The sequence below is a fragment of the Heteronotia binoei genome, chromosome 3 (genome assembly GCF_032191835.1).
Source record: "Heteronotia binoei isolate CCM8104 ecotype False Entrance Well chromosome 3, APGP_CSIRO_Hbin_v1, whole genome shotgun sequence".
NCBI classification, from domain to species: domain Eukaryota; kingdom Metazoa; phylum Chordata; class Lepidosauria; order Squamata; family Gekkonidae; genus Heteronotia; species Heteronotia binoei.
The window spans coordinates 56,508,996-56,526,708 of record NC_083225.1 but is presented as its reverse complement, the minus strand read 5'-3'; the positions used below and the strand labels follow the sequence as shown (position 1 = coordinate 56,526,708).

The following is a 17,713-nucleotide window of genomic DNA, read 5'->3' as shown; positions in this document are numbered from 1 at the left end:
AAATTTATTTAAATCTGCTAATCATCAATTAATTATGCTAATTATGTTTCATCATCAATTAATTATGCTAATATGTAATTGAGGGTAAGCTGCACATGCCTGTCCGTGGCTACCTTTTTCTGGCTCCAAAGTTGGCCAGCGGGTACTGCCAGTCTACTTTTTCCTTGCCCACACAAAGTGCTGAGAGATGTACAGCCCCTGCCCTCTACCCTGATGTACCGTAAAGCTACTACCAGGTTCAGGAAGATGTTGCTCAGCACCAAAGGCTCTCCTTCACAAGACCGTCCTGCTGTCAAGCCAATGATGACCTGTTCAGGACATGCCCTCCATCACACTTGATGACGCTCAGGGTGTGCACTGCTTATCCATACCTAAATGAGCAACCTCCCATGTCCCTCCCAAACAACTGGGTTAGCCTTGCTTAACACTCTTCCCCCACCTATGGAATATAACTTCATAACCCTAATGTAGCTCAAGTATAAATTGCATCCCCCTATAGAGAGATGGAGAGAGAGGGACACCATCATCCCTAAATAACTGAGGCATATTTAATCTGATTGCCTGATTGCTGGATATGGGATGTAAGTACCACTGCAGCAAAAACAGTGCTATGCATGGCCATGTCTACTTTGTGCCATACTTTTTTGATCCTCAGAGTCTCAATTGCTTCCCTCCAAATCCATTTTTGCAAAAGCTCAAACAGTCATGACTCCCATTATTAACTCCCTGACCCTATTCTAATCCCTTATTTGAGAGCTGGTTTGATGTAATGGTTCGAAGCTCAGACTCTAATCTGAAAGAACCAGGTTGGATTCCCCACTCCTCCATATGCACCTGCTGCTCTGACCTTGGGTCAGCCACAAGTACTCAGCAGAGCTGTTCTCTCAAAAGAATTGCCTGTTGTGGGGAGGGGAAGGGAAAGGAGATTATAAACCATTCTGAGACTCCAAGGGAAGGGTGGGGTATAAAGAAGAGAGAGAAGAGAATGAATTTATATCCTGCCCACTACCTGAAGGAGTCTCAGGGCAGCTTACAATCTCCTTTCTCTCCCCCACAACAGACATCCTGTGAGGTAGGTGGGGCTGAGAGAGCTCTCCTATAAGTGCTCTTGAGCAGAATGGCTCTGAGAGAACTTGTGGCTGACCCAAGTTCACATCAGCAGGTGCATGTGGGGGAGTGGGGAATCAAACCCAGTTCTCCCAGATAAGAGTCTGCATTGTTGTTGTTGTCATTCTCACCCAAGTGCAACACCAGGATCTCTCAGAACCTGGTGAAGAGAAGGCAGGAGCTGGTTTCACAACATTTCTTTTCTGCCATGCCACAGCACTCTGGTGAAAGGATATAATTCCAGCTGTGCTGTAAGCCAAAATGCCCTCAAAACGAGGTTGGGGAATTAGTCAGGTGGGCACCTGGCTCACTCAGGATCTTTTTACCTATGTATATAAGATACACGTCCAGAGAAGTAAAGCATAAATAATGGGGACTCTAATTTAGTAAAATCAATTATAATTTATTGGGAAAAATATAGGCTTCCATGCAAGATAAAATACTCATCAAAACACACATTCAGTCCTAGGAAATATAGATAGATAGGGGAACACATGGGTAGACAAACAGGGTGATAGTTACCTATCGTAGTCTTCAAGGAAGGCTCCAATGGCGACAAGCGAGGAAGTGGGAGAAGGGACCCGAAACTGATCGGGAATGTATCTATGAAGCGGAAGTTGGGATACTGATAGAAGCACACCTGTGGGTAGCTAGTCCACAGATTATAAGGACTCTCATGAGCCCTTAGGGGATGGGAGGTACAAGGGAGGAGGAAGGTGGTCAGCTGGTGCATGACCTCACAAAAAGGGGAGGTTTCACAGTGACCATAAGGGCTGGACTACTGCAACAACCAATAGAAAGTTCATTGATGGCACCTAATTGGGTGCTTGCTCTTGATCAATGGACTTGCCTGGATCCTGGATACCTGAGTGAACTTTCAGGTTGAAATGGACCAGGGGGAGACTCCAAAATGACAGTCGGGGAGAAGAATAGAAAGATTACTTGGGTGGAGAGAAATGGACTTATCTAAAAGGGTGACGATAGAGAGTCAAATCTGGCCTAGGTAACACCCGGTTTGTACAAAGGAACTTGGCTCTGGCTGAAGATGGTCTTCCTCTTCTTCTGTCTTCTTCTGGACACCAGTCTTTGTCTTGAGTTCCATCAAACAAAGAAAGTGGCGGCTGGACGATTTAACCACTCCTGGGGTGGGTAGGTTGCTTGCAGGCATAGGTGACATCTGGTATGTACGTGAGCTGTCTGCTTCGCTGGAATGGAGTCAAGCCTGGTAGGAAGATGGCTGTGTGTGGTGTTAGCCCTCCATGGTGGATTCCATGGTCAGAACTTAAAAACCATTCGCCTGGATAGCTCCTGGCGGCGCAGTCTCTTCCGTTCCATGGCTGAGATGGATGTCATACGGAGCAATGGGAAACCATCCGTTCTCCTGGTGGGCACTCTTGTACCCGTTTATAGTGCCTTTGTAGCGTTGTGGCTGCTTGTACTGCATAAGTCCCTTTTGCCCCTGGATAGGTTTACCCACACTCTCTGGCCAGACATGTGTGAGTCACTTCTCCAGGTGCTCTGGCAACCAAGCTGGTGATCACGATGTTCTGTAAGGGGGTTTTTCCTCACAGTGCACCAATACCACCATGGACAGCCTGTTTGCCGGTCCAGGATATGATAATATATGATAGAATATCCCAGTGCCATCACTCTGACTAGGCTCTTTAGTATTCTTCAACCTGAGAAATAAAATCAAGCTGCTTGTCTAATATATGTCTTGTAAGCTTTTTCTATCTCACAGTTCTTCGAATAGCTAGGTCAGACATCCAAGCTGGCTGCCACTGAAGCCACACCTATGAGGAAGCTATGAGTGCCATATTCAGCTGCCAGTAGGTATGTTACTGCCAAACACCTCTGTCACCATCCAAAACTGGAACTGAGAAAGCAGGGCACCCCTGGCATGCTGGAAAAGATAAGCCCTGTATCACCAAGAACTCAAAACAGTGCTTGCACTGAGCATAGCTGGGTGTCACCTGTGGTTCTAGGGCCCTGCCATGCTGATCAGTCTTGGATTTACATAACAGCAATCAGACCTTACCCACAGCCAGCTTCAAATCCTCAACTTGCAAAACCGGGAAACATCCCAACACAATGCTGCCAGCAACTCACTGATTCTGAGCACTACATAAAATGCTGTTAAAGCTGCTGCCTGGAAAAGACCTACTTTAGACAAATCAACACAACTATTTCTATATCCCACCAACAAAGAACACCTAATCCTTGGAGGGACACCATGCATCTTTGGTGCATGGCTGTTCCTGCAACCAACCCTCTTTCACCCAAGCCTAAATCTCCTAATTGTACCTAAAAACTACTGCCCTAGTTGAAAATGCTGATGCTGCTAGATAACCTTTAATCATTCTAGATGCCAAACCCTTATCCTACAAGTGAATCATAAACCTTTGAATATGTTCCACGGGCAAAGACCAACCCTGCTCTAAACCCTTTTAGTGTGAAACAGTTGGAACTCCTTACATTGCCTCTCATAGGCCATCCTTGGACCTGTCACCAATAAGTCCATTATTGGCCGGCCTGCTTCAGGGTCCCAAGATGCCAAAGCTTGGCTGACAACAGTGTCAGGTCCCAGTCCATGCCTAATGCCAGCTCTTTAAAATGCTGCTCCTGGAAACAAGTTTTCATGTCAGCAATACTGTTACTTAGACTGGGTACATGCCTTGCCTTGTACAAAATATTAAGCTCTAAACATTTCAAAATGAATAACCTAACCAACTAGAATTCCTGGAGGACTGACTATTCACCACCTGGACCTACTGCCACGTAATCACACCAGAACAAACTTACAGCATCCCTGAATTGCTCCCCTTAAGTGCACTCAGCCACAACAGGGGAAAACCACTCCCAAAAGTTTAGGTCCTCTTGTTCCCATCATTGTGACTACCACTGAGCACACCAGTGGCCCCTAAAATAAAACCCAAAACCTAAACTCCCTGCAGCAGCAGTTTGAATCTGAAAATCATGCCCTAAGAGCCATTGCTGTCTCCAGAAAGTCATCCTGTTAAACTTTACCATGTCTGAGCATCCACCTCTTGTGTGTTTTAACTGTTGTTAGCCGCCCTGAGCCCTATAGAGGAGGGTGGGATATAACTATAATAAAATAAATACATCACACCAGATACTCTGATCAGATTATGAGGTTTTCTGCTCTCCGAGTAGCATCGGTCATATGTTCAAGGAGGACCCTGCCTGACACTTCCACCTTACATGCGAAGTTCAAATGCCCAAATACAACTTGTGACTGCTTAAGAGCCACTTTTTTCGGCCCACATAAGCCCTGCAATAACTCACTGCAACAATCTACATGCCTCCACTAATGTATCAATCTCAATAGCCAATAACCTAGCACACTCCCCTCTCCTGCTGGGCCAGCAAAAAGAAAGTAATCTAAATGATGTGTGACTTTATCAGACCCAGCTTTCTGTAAAAAGGCCCATTCCAAAATGGTGCTAAATCTCTCAAAGACAGAGCAGGATTTAGAGCATCCCATGGGAAGCACATTTTCAAAATAAAAACTGCCACTAAATTTAGAAGTTCAAAATCATATGGGTGAATGAGTAGCAACCAAAAGTAGCAACCAATGTGACTTTATGTCACATTTTGCCAACATAGCTCCCTTAGCATGTGATCTAACAATTTCTGTGGCCAAATCAAAAGATACATGGCAGACTAAACATAGCTCATCTGGAATGCCATCATTAACTGATTCCCTTCTTGGTAAAGACAACTGGTAAATAATCGTAAATTCTCCTGATGCCTTTTTGGGCACAATCCTCAAAAAGGAAATACACAAAGAGGCAAGTGGCAAAACTAGTAAGGAGCCCACAGTCCTGCCCTCTTTCTTCTCTTTCAGTAATTTGTTCAATACCACATGTTCCAAACCCAATACTGACTTTAAGTTCTTAGCCTTAAAAGAATTGGCGGGGCCCAGAATATAGAATTTGACAGGCTTCCCTAAAACCGTTAAGCTGAATACTCAACTTCTTTCCTTTTTTTGGGTATCTGTGTAACCAATGTAACAGTGGCTCAGGATGAATTGCACTGGGTACCATTTTGAGGTCCACCACCATCCACTGACTTATTCAGCAGTTCTAAATTCCCTGTTGACTACCTCTTGCTCTAAAGCAGGCTGACCTGGCATGATTCCCTCCACACCTCCTGAATACATGCTATTGCAGCCACTGTTGCAGCTCCTGAGGTTGTTGAAATCCCAGAATAAAAGACAAGATCCTGCCAGGTTGGCTTTACCATCCTTTGGAACCAAGTGGCCACTATCTGAATATCAACCAATTAAGAGGTGCACTGGACCCAAACATGGAGACCACAACTGCTGACTCTTCTGGTCCCATAATTCTGGACTCAGGACCCAGAATGCATGCATCCTGAACATTTCAAGATAACTAAATCAAGCATGTATGCCCTGTGGATTATGTCCAGATGTTTGATTAATGCAAGTGCCTTTTCAGGCTCTCCCTCTCACTTAATATGACACCTGCCAGCAGCCTATTCCCCCTCAATCAAAAGACCTCCCAACAACAAATTCTGGTTGCCCCCCCCCCTTTTAATCCCTCTCTCATAATACTAGAACTTGTAAGCACTCAGTGTATTTCCTTACTCAACCATTGAGTAAATGGTGGAATTAACTGCCAGAAGACGTAGTGATGGCCAAAGGCATAGATAGCTTTAGAAAGAGTTAAATGGGTTCTTAGAGGATAGGTCAGTGACTACAGAATGATTAAAAGAAACCTCCTCATACAGAGTCAGTCACCTTTGGTATACCAATGCTAGGTGACAATATAAGGGGTAGGTTTCAGCATCTATGACATTTGCTGTGCCTCCAAGGCAGCTGACTGGCCACCATGTAAAACAGAATGCTGGATGAGATGAACTACTGGTCTGATCCAACATCTCTATGTTCTTATGTAACTCTAACCTAAGAACTGTCAACTATTTTTCTTAGCAGATAGCAGCAGGGAAGATGTAGGTGTTATGTATGGTATGTGTGTTGATGTGTTACTAGAACAAAATCTCATCTGCTCAATAGCAAACACTTGTATTTCCTGCTCTGCCTTCTTATCGAGGAAACTGGCAGGCTTATTTTAACTCTATATGGAAGGGGTGATTCAAAATGGAGTTGCTTTTGTGATTATTTCATTGGTACAGAATCTGATATAGTGAGTGATCATGAAATACCTATCTCAAAGATATGCTGCAAGCCAGAAAGCAACTGGCATTGTCTCATTTGTGCTATACAAGAGAAAAAGCTAAATAGGAGGAGGTAAATGTTTAGTTATTTAAGAACAAAGGTTTTAAGTGCAGTGCTTTTATTCACCTATGTACCAATTATTTTACTAGTTGCATCCATATAAGTTAGTGCCCTAAGAAACAATAAACATTAATGATCTAACAGCAGTATGAGAGAGTCTTATAAACAATTGGGATGACAGTGCTAAGTTTTATCCATAAGGTTTGTCAACAGAATCCTTCAAGATGTGTCCAAATCCCATTTGTGGAAATGCCCAAGCCCCATGAAGGAAAGACTTGGATCCAACAGTACACAAGAAACATAACCAGGCTTAGAATATACAAAAGATGTTGTGCAGTACATAGCCCTTTCATCTCTACATTGCAGGGGTGGCCAATGGTAGCTCTCCAGATGTTTTTGCCTACAACTTCCATCAGCCCCAGGCAGCATGGCCAATGACTGGGGCTGATGGGAGTTGTAGGCAAAAAACTTCTGGAGACCTACCATTGGCCACCCCTGCTATATTGTACTGCTCAGAATTGACTGCACAAGAGGAGATGCAGTAAGTTTGATTTTGCTCAAGTGATTACCACAGACTTGTTCTTGTGCTTCTGTTTGCTCAAGAACTCTTCTACAAGTGGAAATCTTGTGTTTGAGATGGAAGAAAATGAAGTTACAATGCACCTGGTGGGGGCAGGGGTTTCCCACTGTGCAGCCTCACCTCTCCACTGTTGGCCAGCATGGGAAATTAGTCCACCCCCCCCCCCCAAGAAAAGGGAGGAACAGTCAGCATTTCAGTGACATGCCTATGTGATTGGGAAGTGACATACAGGGGCGACACTCTGGTTTTGGGCAAAACTCAGAGCATTGCCCCCACAATGTGCATACATCACTTCCGGGTCACATAGGCACATCACTGAAATGTCAACCATTCCTCCTTCTCCTGGTAAGTGCATCTCCCATCCCCTGCTGACTGCTCAGAGGGACCTGGCAACTCTAAATACACCCTCTCTCTTTTTTAAGGTGAATCTTGTACTGTATAGCTGGATAAAGAATTTGCATTTTATTCTTCCAGGGTTATAAATTTAAACATGTCTAGTGGTCCCAAAGAAACCTGGGAATTGTAGTTTTGTGAGGCTAATGTTAAATTTTTTTAGCTCCCATCACAGAATTACTATTCCCATGATTCCTTTTTTGAGAACCTTGATACTTAAAGTCTTTCTAAAAGGTCAACACTATACACAAATGATATATCAAAAACAATTTATCTTTGGACATTTATTTGAGCAAATTCTTACTCCTTGAAAAATAGCAGGCCAAGGACTAGTGGTACTAAAAATGCCTCAGAAAGAACACTGGAGCATGCTTCTTCCCATGTGTCTGCCAGCTGTTATGAATTGGTCTTGGTTCTCTGGCATATACCCAGATTCATAGTATTGCTTACAATGCTGTATGTATTAGCATATTTCCCATTAATAAAGTGAAACATATCTTTTAAAGGTTACTTTAATAATCTTTCCTCCTGGAGCAATTGATGCCTGGGAACATTCTTACTGAGGGATAAATAGGCATGTAGATTAGTGTAAAGCTTCATTACATCCATTAAGATCACAGTTTAATTGGTGGCGAAAAGCTTTAGGTTACATACATTACTTTATGGAATTATAATTCATGAATTTGCTTGATGCAGTGCTTTCATGGGCAGCTGAGGTTGCACTTTATTAATACTCATTTTATTCATTCATTTTATTTCTGATATTATTTATAAATAATTAAAATGTATGCGTAAGCTTCCTTTATATGTGTCTTTCTAAACAATCCTACAAACCAAACCTCATTGTAAGTTAAATTCCATTTCTTAAAAACAATTGAAAAATTATTAAATCTCACTTAAACTTGTACTGTCCCACATAGAAATTAGGAAGTTGTATGTCCAGTGCGGATTATGCACATGCTATAAGGGAAATTGATACTGCCGCTCTACCCCGATACAAATATCCACACAGATGTCTCTGTCGCATAGTCTTCAACTAAAAGGTTTTTCATTCCCCTTTCCAATTTTATTGGAAACCATATTTATCTGTTGGAAAAATAATGTAGTGTCTCTGGTTCTGTCAGAAATATATGTCACTTGTTTGTTTTTGCCACACTATCCAAGAAGCAAATAATCAAATAATTATACTGCAGAATATATTTAAAGTAGAAAAATATGATTTTTAAAAAATACAATATTTTCTTATTTGCTGCCCATCATTCCTAAAATTATTGTATTTGATTATCAGACAGTATGAGTTAGAGGGACTATAAACAGATTAAACAAAAGGAACAAACTGTTTAGGGGAAGTGTGACATCTGCATCCTCAAATATTTCTCAGAAGAGATTGGACATTAATCTATTAGGGGTGTTCAGAGATGCCTGACTTTAGATTTGTTGGGTAATTTAGTCATGCCTCAAGGTAAATTGTAGTCTAGACAGGTTTACTAGAACAGGAGTTTGATTATCCTACTGTGCTGTTTTGTGAATGCTGTTTTAAGTAGGGGTGCCAGACTATAGAGATCAGTTCTCCTGGAAGAAGTGGCAGCTTCAGAAGGTGGTCTCTATGGTATCATATCCCATTGAACTTCCTCAGGCATATGCCCGAATCTCCAGGAATATCCCAAGCTGGAAATGGAAACCCTAGTTAAGACTTTGTACACAAACTGGTTTCTGCCACATTTTGATATGGTCCATTACTTAGGATTAAAATGTAGAAAAACAGGGGAGGGTGATTCTGTGACAGCTTACTTTTAAAGGTAGCCTAACAGTCATACGAAATTGGCATCAGTTGACATTTAGCACTGGATTGCATTAGCCTTTTGGGTAGCTACAGATGCAGAATTCAGAACATAGTATCACCTTGTCCACAGTTGGCACAGGTCTTTACAAAATAGCAGGAAGCTAACAGGGATGATTAGAAATCCCACCTGCCATGAACCAAAATCATCCCATTGATATGACCTAATTTGTGAGTGCAGCCCTGAAACTTCCTGAAACTAGCAAGACAAGTGCTTTTGAAGAAGTACACTCAGTGCCAGATTAAACCCTGTAGAGGTCCGTAGGCAGTCAAAATCTCAGGGGCCCCCTTTCAAATTATCTCAGAGTTGGAGTGCCCACTTCACCACCTGTGGCCCCCACTACAGCCTGCAGGCACCTTCTCAAAAGCCCCTTTGACGAATCTGCAGGGGAGAGTCAGAGAGAGGTAAACTTGGTGGCAACGCCAGCAGTAGCCACACCAGGTAAGTCAGGCAAAGAGCAGCTCAGTTGCTGGCTGTGTGTGCACAAGCAACAAGAGGAAGCCGTGGGAAAAACACATGCAAAGAAACCCAAAGGTTCACAGCTGAAAATTATTGGCAAACAAATTTTACAGAATTATGAATGTAATTATTCAGAAATTCCAAATGTGCAGAATAAACAATAAAAGCAATTTCACATATGTTTGTTATTTTTGTCTTCACTTTGACCCGACAAACTCCTGGTAAAACCAGGAGACAGCAAAACAGCAGTTCAAAACAAGTTCAACTCCACTACAATCATTTCAGTGATCCAGAAGCAAAGCCAGTGCTCTTCTTCAGAGATTGTCATTGGCATCAAGGTTGAACCCCAGTTCTCTAAATTAATCACGGGGCCGCAAGCCGGAGTTTCACACGGAGGCTTCGTCAGACATTCATACTGGGGTTGTGCAAATCTTCAAGTATTTATACTCCATTCAAAAACATTTTGAGTCAAAGGTGCTGGCTCCTCCCTGGACATCCTGGGAGGAGCCAGCACCTTTGACTCAAAATGCTTCTGAATGGAGTGTAAATACATGAAGATCTGCACAACCCTGGTATGAATGTCTGACGAAGCCGTGTGAAACGACTGGCTCCAGTTTGTGGCCTCACGATTAATTTAGAGAATTGGGGTTCAGCCTTGATGCCACTGACAATCTCTGAAGAAGAGCACTGGTTTTGCTTCTGAATCACTGAAATGATTGCAGTGGAGTTGAACTTGTTTTGAACTGCTGTTTTGCTGTCTCCTGGTTTCACTGGGAGTTTGTCAGGTCAAAGTGAAGACAAAAATAATAAACATATGTGAAATTGCTTTTAATGTTTATTCTGCACATTTGGAATTTCTGAATAAATACATTCACAATTTTGTAAAATTGTTTGCCAGTAATTTTCAGCTGTGAGCCTTTGGGTTTCTTTGACTGTGTGTGCAGGCTGGGAGGGCTGGGAGGAAAGCCAGCCCGGGGCCCCTAAAGGTGTGGGGTCCCATAGGCCAGTGTTTACTTGGCCTAATTGCTAATCTGACTGTGAGTACATTGCATGAGCACCATATTAAAAACTTGCTGCTTCAAGCCTCTTAATAATACTGTATTTGCACTAAAAGCAGAAGTTCAAATGTTTTCTAAGGGAAAACAGAGTACAAAATAAAATGTTGCATCTTCTATGTTTCTAAATTCTTGTACATGCTTTAGTTTCTTCTGTATTTTATATCCAGCATTCACTCCATGTGGAGTTTGCTACATCTAATTAACATGGCCTGCCTTATCTTTTGAAAATCATTGCTTTAGAGGATCTTTTCATGATACAGTAGATACAGACTCACAGACACTCCCGTTTTGCTCTATCTCAGAACTTCTGTTTAAGTTCAAGTACAGTGGAAGCAATTCTGGATGGCCAAAAGATGTATTGTGCGTTAAAAAGTGAAATATAACACTCAACAAATTATAAGTTGTACCATTTACAATTTTTTGGGAGAGTAATTCTAGAATCCTTAGCAAAAGGTTTGCTTTTTAAAGTGCCTCTTAAAATTAATGGCATATTAAGCAAGGATTTAAATAGGTCTGAAATTATTCAGGGGACATGAATAAAGCTGGCCTTCTAGTAATTTCTTATTATAAAACATGCACAGAAACTGGCTTTAAAGCTGCCCCTGCACACAAGAAAAACTGCCCTTTTCAGTATATGCTAAATCAAAATGTTTAAAAGATAGTTGTTACATTACTGTATAAGTTTTCTACCCACCATCAATGGACATAATCTCAATGCATTAAAATTAATAGTAGTTCTGTCTTTGTGAAATACAGTGGACATCTATTCTATATTTTGCTACCATTTCCATAGCATACTAGCTTTTTAGAACAGTACAAAATCTATTGCTACTAAATAGAAAACTCCAGCAAAGGTGAGATTTTTTAAAAAGATAATGGTTGACATTTTAGCAAGAAATAAGCATTTTTTTTCTCTGTATATGGGAGTTAGCACTTTCATAATAATTCAATTTTTGTTTTCAGCTAACTATATTGAGCATATATTTATTTTAGGTGGACCAAATATTGTGTAATTAAATACATAGAACAAGAGCAAATTGCATGAAGTTAAAAGGAAATGGGGATGGGAGGCAGGCATGCAGCTCTTGTTTGCCGTTATGGGCTGACCGCAAATTGTGTTACATATGACAAGGATGAACAGCATAGTCTTGTGTCTCTCTCCCTCTGTGATGAGTCTTGCCACTTACCACAAGAATTGTTTTCTGTGACCTTGAGTCTCAAGGAAGGCGGACTAAAAATGAAGCAAGTAAATCTAAAGCATACAACAAAGCAGAGATCCCTTATGGAATCTGCAGTGTACAAAGGCATCTTTAGTTCAATGTTTTAAGTGAAATAAAACTTTTATGTAAATAAATTTTATTTATTTTATTACACTTATACCATGCCCTATCCCACAAGTGGGCTCAGGGCAACTAACAACATAAAATAAAACAATAAATAGTAATTCATAAAGACATCACAAACACATTGATTAAAATCCCAAGGTCTTTCACCAGTCACGGACTAGTGGGCGGGGGGGAGGAGTGGCATTATTCATACGGGAGGCTTATTCCTTCAGGGCGCTACCAGCACCAGAGATTGACGGTATTGAATGTCCAGGTCTGAAGTGGCATGTGGGAGAGGGGTTGGCGATCTGGCTGGTGTACCGGTCGCCTAGCACACCAGCCAGCGCCTTACCATCCCTGATGGAGGCCTCAACAGGCTGGGCATTAGAACAACCAAGGCTTTTAATCCTGGGTGATTTCAATGTCCATGCCGATGATGCGGACTCCAATCGGACAACAGACCTAGTGTCATCCATGGCTACGCTAGGACTCTCTCAATTTGTAGCCACACCCACTGACCAGGCCGGGCATATGCTGGATTTGATCTTTGCATTGGAGGTTACAGTGACCTGAATTATTGCTGATGCTGTGCCATGGTCAGACCACTATGCCCTGAAGGCCCGCATGGATGTGCCACCCCAAACCTGTCTAGGCGACGAGCGTATTTTAGCTCTTCCAAGGAACCTAATGGACCCACTACGGTTCCAGAGGGAACTGAGGGATCCCTGGCCCCCTGGTGACTTGCTCAATTACATGGTTGAGCTATGGCAAAATCGGCTCACCATGGCCATTGATGAGATCGCTCCTCAGCGTCCTCTGCGCCCTCGTGAAAAGATGGCACCGTGGTATACTGCAGATTTGCGATCGATGAAACGAAGGCTCAGACAACTAGAGAGGAAATGGCGGCGGACTGACAATGAAGCAACCAGAGCATCTTATAGAGAGTATATGATGGAGCTTCAATATCCTGTACGGGATATCGTAAATAGGTCCCTCTCGGATGGGCTTTTTCCAACACCTCTTAAAGAGGCGATAGTCCATCCCTTCTTGAAAAAACAAAATTAGACCCAGACGAATTGGCACATTATCAGCCGGTCTCAAATTTACCCTTTTGGGGTAAAATTATCGAGACGGCAGTAGCGTTACAGTTGCAGGGCTTCCTGGAGGATGCTTCCGTCCTAGACCCACACCAGTCCAGCTTTCGCCCGAGCCATGGGATGGAGACAGTGCTGGTCGCCTTAGTAGATGATCTCCAGCAACAACTGGATCGAGGCAGGTCAGCAGTGCTGTTGTTGTTGGACCTGTCGGCGGCGTTCGACATGGTTGACCATCAGTTGCTGGTTCACTGCCTCACCAATGCAGGAATTCAGGGGTTAGCCTTACAATGTCTTTCCTCCTTTCTCTGTGATCAGGGACAAAGGGTGGTGATCGGGGGACAATCGTCCCAGAAGCATCTGCTTAATTTTGGGGTGCCTCAGGGGGCGGTGCTTTCCCCAATGTTGTTTAATATCTACATGCGCCCCCTTGCCCAGATTGTCAGGAGATTCGGGCTGGGTTGCCATCAGTATGCAGATGACATTCAGCTTTATCTGCTGATGGATGGATGGCCTGCCTCCACGCCAGAAAAACTGGCCCTGGCAGTACAAGCCGTGTCGGGATGGCTCAGGCTGAGTCGTCTGAAGCTGAACCCACGAAAACAGAAGTCCTTTGTCTGAGTCATGGTGGCCTGGGAAGGGAAATCCCTTTATCAGCCTTTGATGGGGCGCCACTGATATCGGCGCCTAAAGTCAAGAGCTTGGGTGTGCTACTGGAGCCCACATTGGCTATGGAGGCCCAGATAGCAGCCACTGCGAGATCCGCCTTTTTCCATCTTAGGTGGGCATGACAGCTGGCACCCTTCCTAGAGCACAGCGACTTAGCAACAGTGATTCATGCTATGGTCACCTCGAGACTAGACTACTGTAATGCCCTCTACATGGGGCTGCCCATGTCTCGAATTCAGAAGCTGCAGCTGGTGCAGAATGCTGCAGCCAGGCTGTTACTGGGTCTCTCTATTCAGGATCATGTGCAGCCGGGGCTGCGGAGACTGCACTGGCTGCCAATAGTATTCCGGATTCGCTACAAGGTGCTGGTTATTACCTTTAAAGCCCTATATGGCCGAGGTCCTGTCAGAGGGTACTGAGAACTGGATCACAAAATCTATTAGAAATCCCCGGGCTGAGGGAGGCGAGATTGAAGGCTACCAGAGAACGAGCCTTCTCTGTTGCTGCCCCCCACTGGTGGAACCAACTCCCTGATGATGTTAGAGCCTTGTGGGACCTTGCCCAATTCCGCAAGGCTTGTAAAACAACACTTTTTTGAATTGCCTTCAACTAAAGTACAGAGCTGCTTAACATCATGGTATGGAACGTAGCACCAAAAATGTTTTTAAAATCTGTTCAATATTTAAAGTGTAAATGTTAATTTTAATTGATCTTACTGTAATCGTTTTTATTGCTTTATGGTTTTATAGTTTTATTGTGGATATTTAATGATGATGTTAGCCGCCCTGAGCCTGCTTCGGCGGGGAGGGCGGGATATAAATGTGAAAAATAAATAAATAAATAATAAATAAATAATTTTAATGCCAGTGACTGCTACACATTTCACTGAGGACAAATTTCTCTCAAGCCCGAATCAGCTGGTATTGGCCCCAGTTGGTATGAGGAGTGCTCTAGGCAAGTTGAGCAGGGAAGGCCAGTGTCATTTGGATGTCCACCACCTCAGACAAAAGCATGGCAGGACAGATCTGCTTTATGGGCTCTGCAAAATTGTAATAGATCCCATAGGGTCCTGATCTCAATTGGGCCTGGAGGAGCCAGGTATAAAAAAAAACCCTGGCCCACTTCAAGGCAAGGTGGATGTCCTTCAGGCCAGGGCCTACCAAGTGTTGCTGTTCAGAAGAGTGCAAGGCTCTTCAGACAGTCCCATAGGTATGCTGATCCCTGGCCACCTAAGGCTTTAAAGGTTAGTATCATAACCTTGAATCTGACCTGGTATTCAACCAGCAACTAATGAAGTTAGTACATAACTGGCTAAATGTGTCTCCACATAGATGTCCCAGTCAGGAGGCAAGCCACTGCATTTTGTACCAGCTGCAGCTTCCAGATTAGATTCAACGGTAGGCCCACGTAGTGTGAGTTGCACTAATCTTAATTGGAAGTGACTATTATATGGATCTCTGTTGTGAGGTCAGGGGGAGATATATTATATTCAAATACATTTCAGTAAGCAAGGCATGTTATCTCTTCAGCTTTACACAGTGGTTTTTCAAACCATGGTGCTGCTGCCTGGTGTGGGACCCAGGACACTTGAAGAAAGGGTAAAAAGTTGTAAGAAAAGCAACTGAGGAATGCAGATCTTTCCTCACCTTACTAGTTCAGGTGGGATGAATGGTCCCTGGCAGAGAATTCTGTTGATGACACGCATTTGATTTGGAAGGGGTATGTGTAGGTCTGCCAATGTCCAGGTGTTACCTGGAGATCTCCCACTATTACAATTGATCTCCAGATGACCAAGATAATTTCCCCTGGATAAAATCGCTGCTTTGGAGGGTTGACTATATGGCATTATACCTTGCTGAGGTCTCTCTTGTCCCCAAGCCCTGCCCTCCCCAGGCTCCGCTCCCAAAATCTCCAAGTATTTCCCAATCCAGACCCCAGATGTGTGTGATTTTATTTCCATTGCTTCATTATCTCAAAGCAGATTTGAGAAAAAGTAAATAGAAGTGATGTTGCTTTTATGTAATCAAAATTTCCCTCTGTGTGCCTATGAAGGAATCAGAGTTGTCATGCTCTCATTCTCAACTTCTAATAGCAGCAATATATTAGTACCAGCTATAGGTATCACAAGTTTTTTTTTTCTTATGGAGCAGCAGGCTGCATGCAACTGAATATAGAACCTATGCAGTTGTGGAAAAGATGTTGGCAGGGGAACAGACTATCCTTCAAGGAGTTCAGGGGATCAAATTAAAAAGTTCAAAAACTGTAGTGCTAATTATGAACTTCATTAATACTGCACTTCAGAGCATTTAACATTCACTATCTCAAAATGTTATGCTGAGTGGGCTCAGGATACAGAAGAGGCTTAGATTCAGTTTTCCTTGTATAAGACTGTAGACACATTGTTGCCCATATCTACAGAAATACAGGTAACAAGCTGATTAGTTTAAGTGGGAAAAATGCTAGAAATACTTACAGTAGAAATCCTTGCCTGTGCTCTTGATCTGTAAGTATCCCAAAATTAGCTTTCTTGAGAAACAGTTGTATGCTGAGCCTATAGATAAAACCTGCTTTCTGGTTATGAACCAGCAAAGGTATTATATGTATGTCCCTCACTGAGAATTTGTTTCTGTTTAGGTGGATATGCATGGGAACATTTTGCTAACATCTCTTGAAATTCACAATGAAGTTGCAAGCAATGAGGTCACCACAAGTGTCACTGATCCTCAGAATTCAACAATATCCTTTGACAACTCAGGTATCCAGTACAGAAAACAGAGCTTACATAGAGAAAGTCTGGGAAGGCGTACATTCGACAGAACTGGTACCCATGCTAAGAAGGGTCATTTACGAAGGAGATCTTCACAGCTAAAGATAAAAATACCTGACCTAACAGATGTGAATGCCATAGACAGATGGTCAAGGATGGTGTTTCCGTTCACATTTTCTCTTTTCAACTTAATCTACTGGCTATATTACGTCAACTAGATTGACTTTACTTTTTTAAAAGAGACTTCAACAAGTGAAATACTAATCTGCCTGTTATTTTATATGTGTACATACGAACTTTTACACTATAATATATATAATATATATAAACAGTTTAAGTGTGTATATACATTGTGAAAGAATCTGTATTATACCCATTGTGCATACACATATACACTATATATATATAAATATATATACATACACACACACTCCCCCCTCCCCCGCTCTATAGGAAGTTAATGGATAATTTAGAGTACAATGGACTTTAAAAAAAAAGCAATGAAAAGACTGGCGTCCTGGAAACATTAGGCCTTGAGAAAACCAAGTGTTGTGTAAGACCACTAGAACATTTTTTCCCAGATCTCTGTCTCTATTAAGTTAAAATTTTGTGGTATCATTGACAAAAACTGTCATTTACATTACTTTTTAACTAGTAAAGTCACACTGTTTTTAAAATTATATTTAATGTCATCAACTTTAAAATCATTGTACCTCATTAACTTTATTTACCTAGTGTTTTTTGTTTTAATATATTGTAACAGGGAAAATTGTCTGCCATAAATGAACTTTCAGGGATCACTTGTTTTCTCTTATGCAGTCTGTAAATATTGATCAAGAGGTGGTTTCATTTAGTTTTCTTTTGAGAATACACACCATAAGAATCTTTTAATCAATGAAAAAAATTTGGGGGGTGAGTGTTTCATGACAATGTAGTATTTTCTTTTGGGCTTTTCCCATTTAATGTGCTGTTTTGGTGGGTGATAACCCACAGAATAATGCTGCAGTAATACTGTTTGAAATTCAATGTCCATGAAAATTTTAAGCATCTTTTCTTATACAGAGTTATCAAATTCACTTTTACATGTGACTCTCATAAACTGGGAGACTCAATCTGTGGAAGATCTTGGTGCATTCATT

At 42.2% G+C, this 17,713-nt stretch overlaps 1 protein-coding gene across 2 annotated transcripts in view; it reads left to right on the top strand.

Moving 5' to 3' along the window:
• LOC132568247 (gamma-aminobutyric acid receptor subunit beta-3) overlaps positions 1-16,990 on the top strand; it is a 310,478-nt gene extending 293,488 nt beyond the window's left edge. For both annotated transcript variants that reach the window (XM_060233862.1, XM_060233863.1), the window contains one exon: positions 16,442-16,990. In XM_060233862.1, the coding sequence (XP_060089845.1) occupies positions 16,442-16,792 (351 nt within the window). In that variant the 3' untranslated portion in view covers positions 16,793-16,990. The remainder of the gene's footprint in view (positions 1-16,441) is intronic.
• Positions 16,991-17,713: the final 723 nt, after the last annotated feature.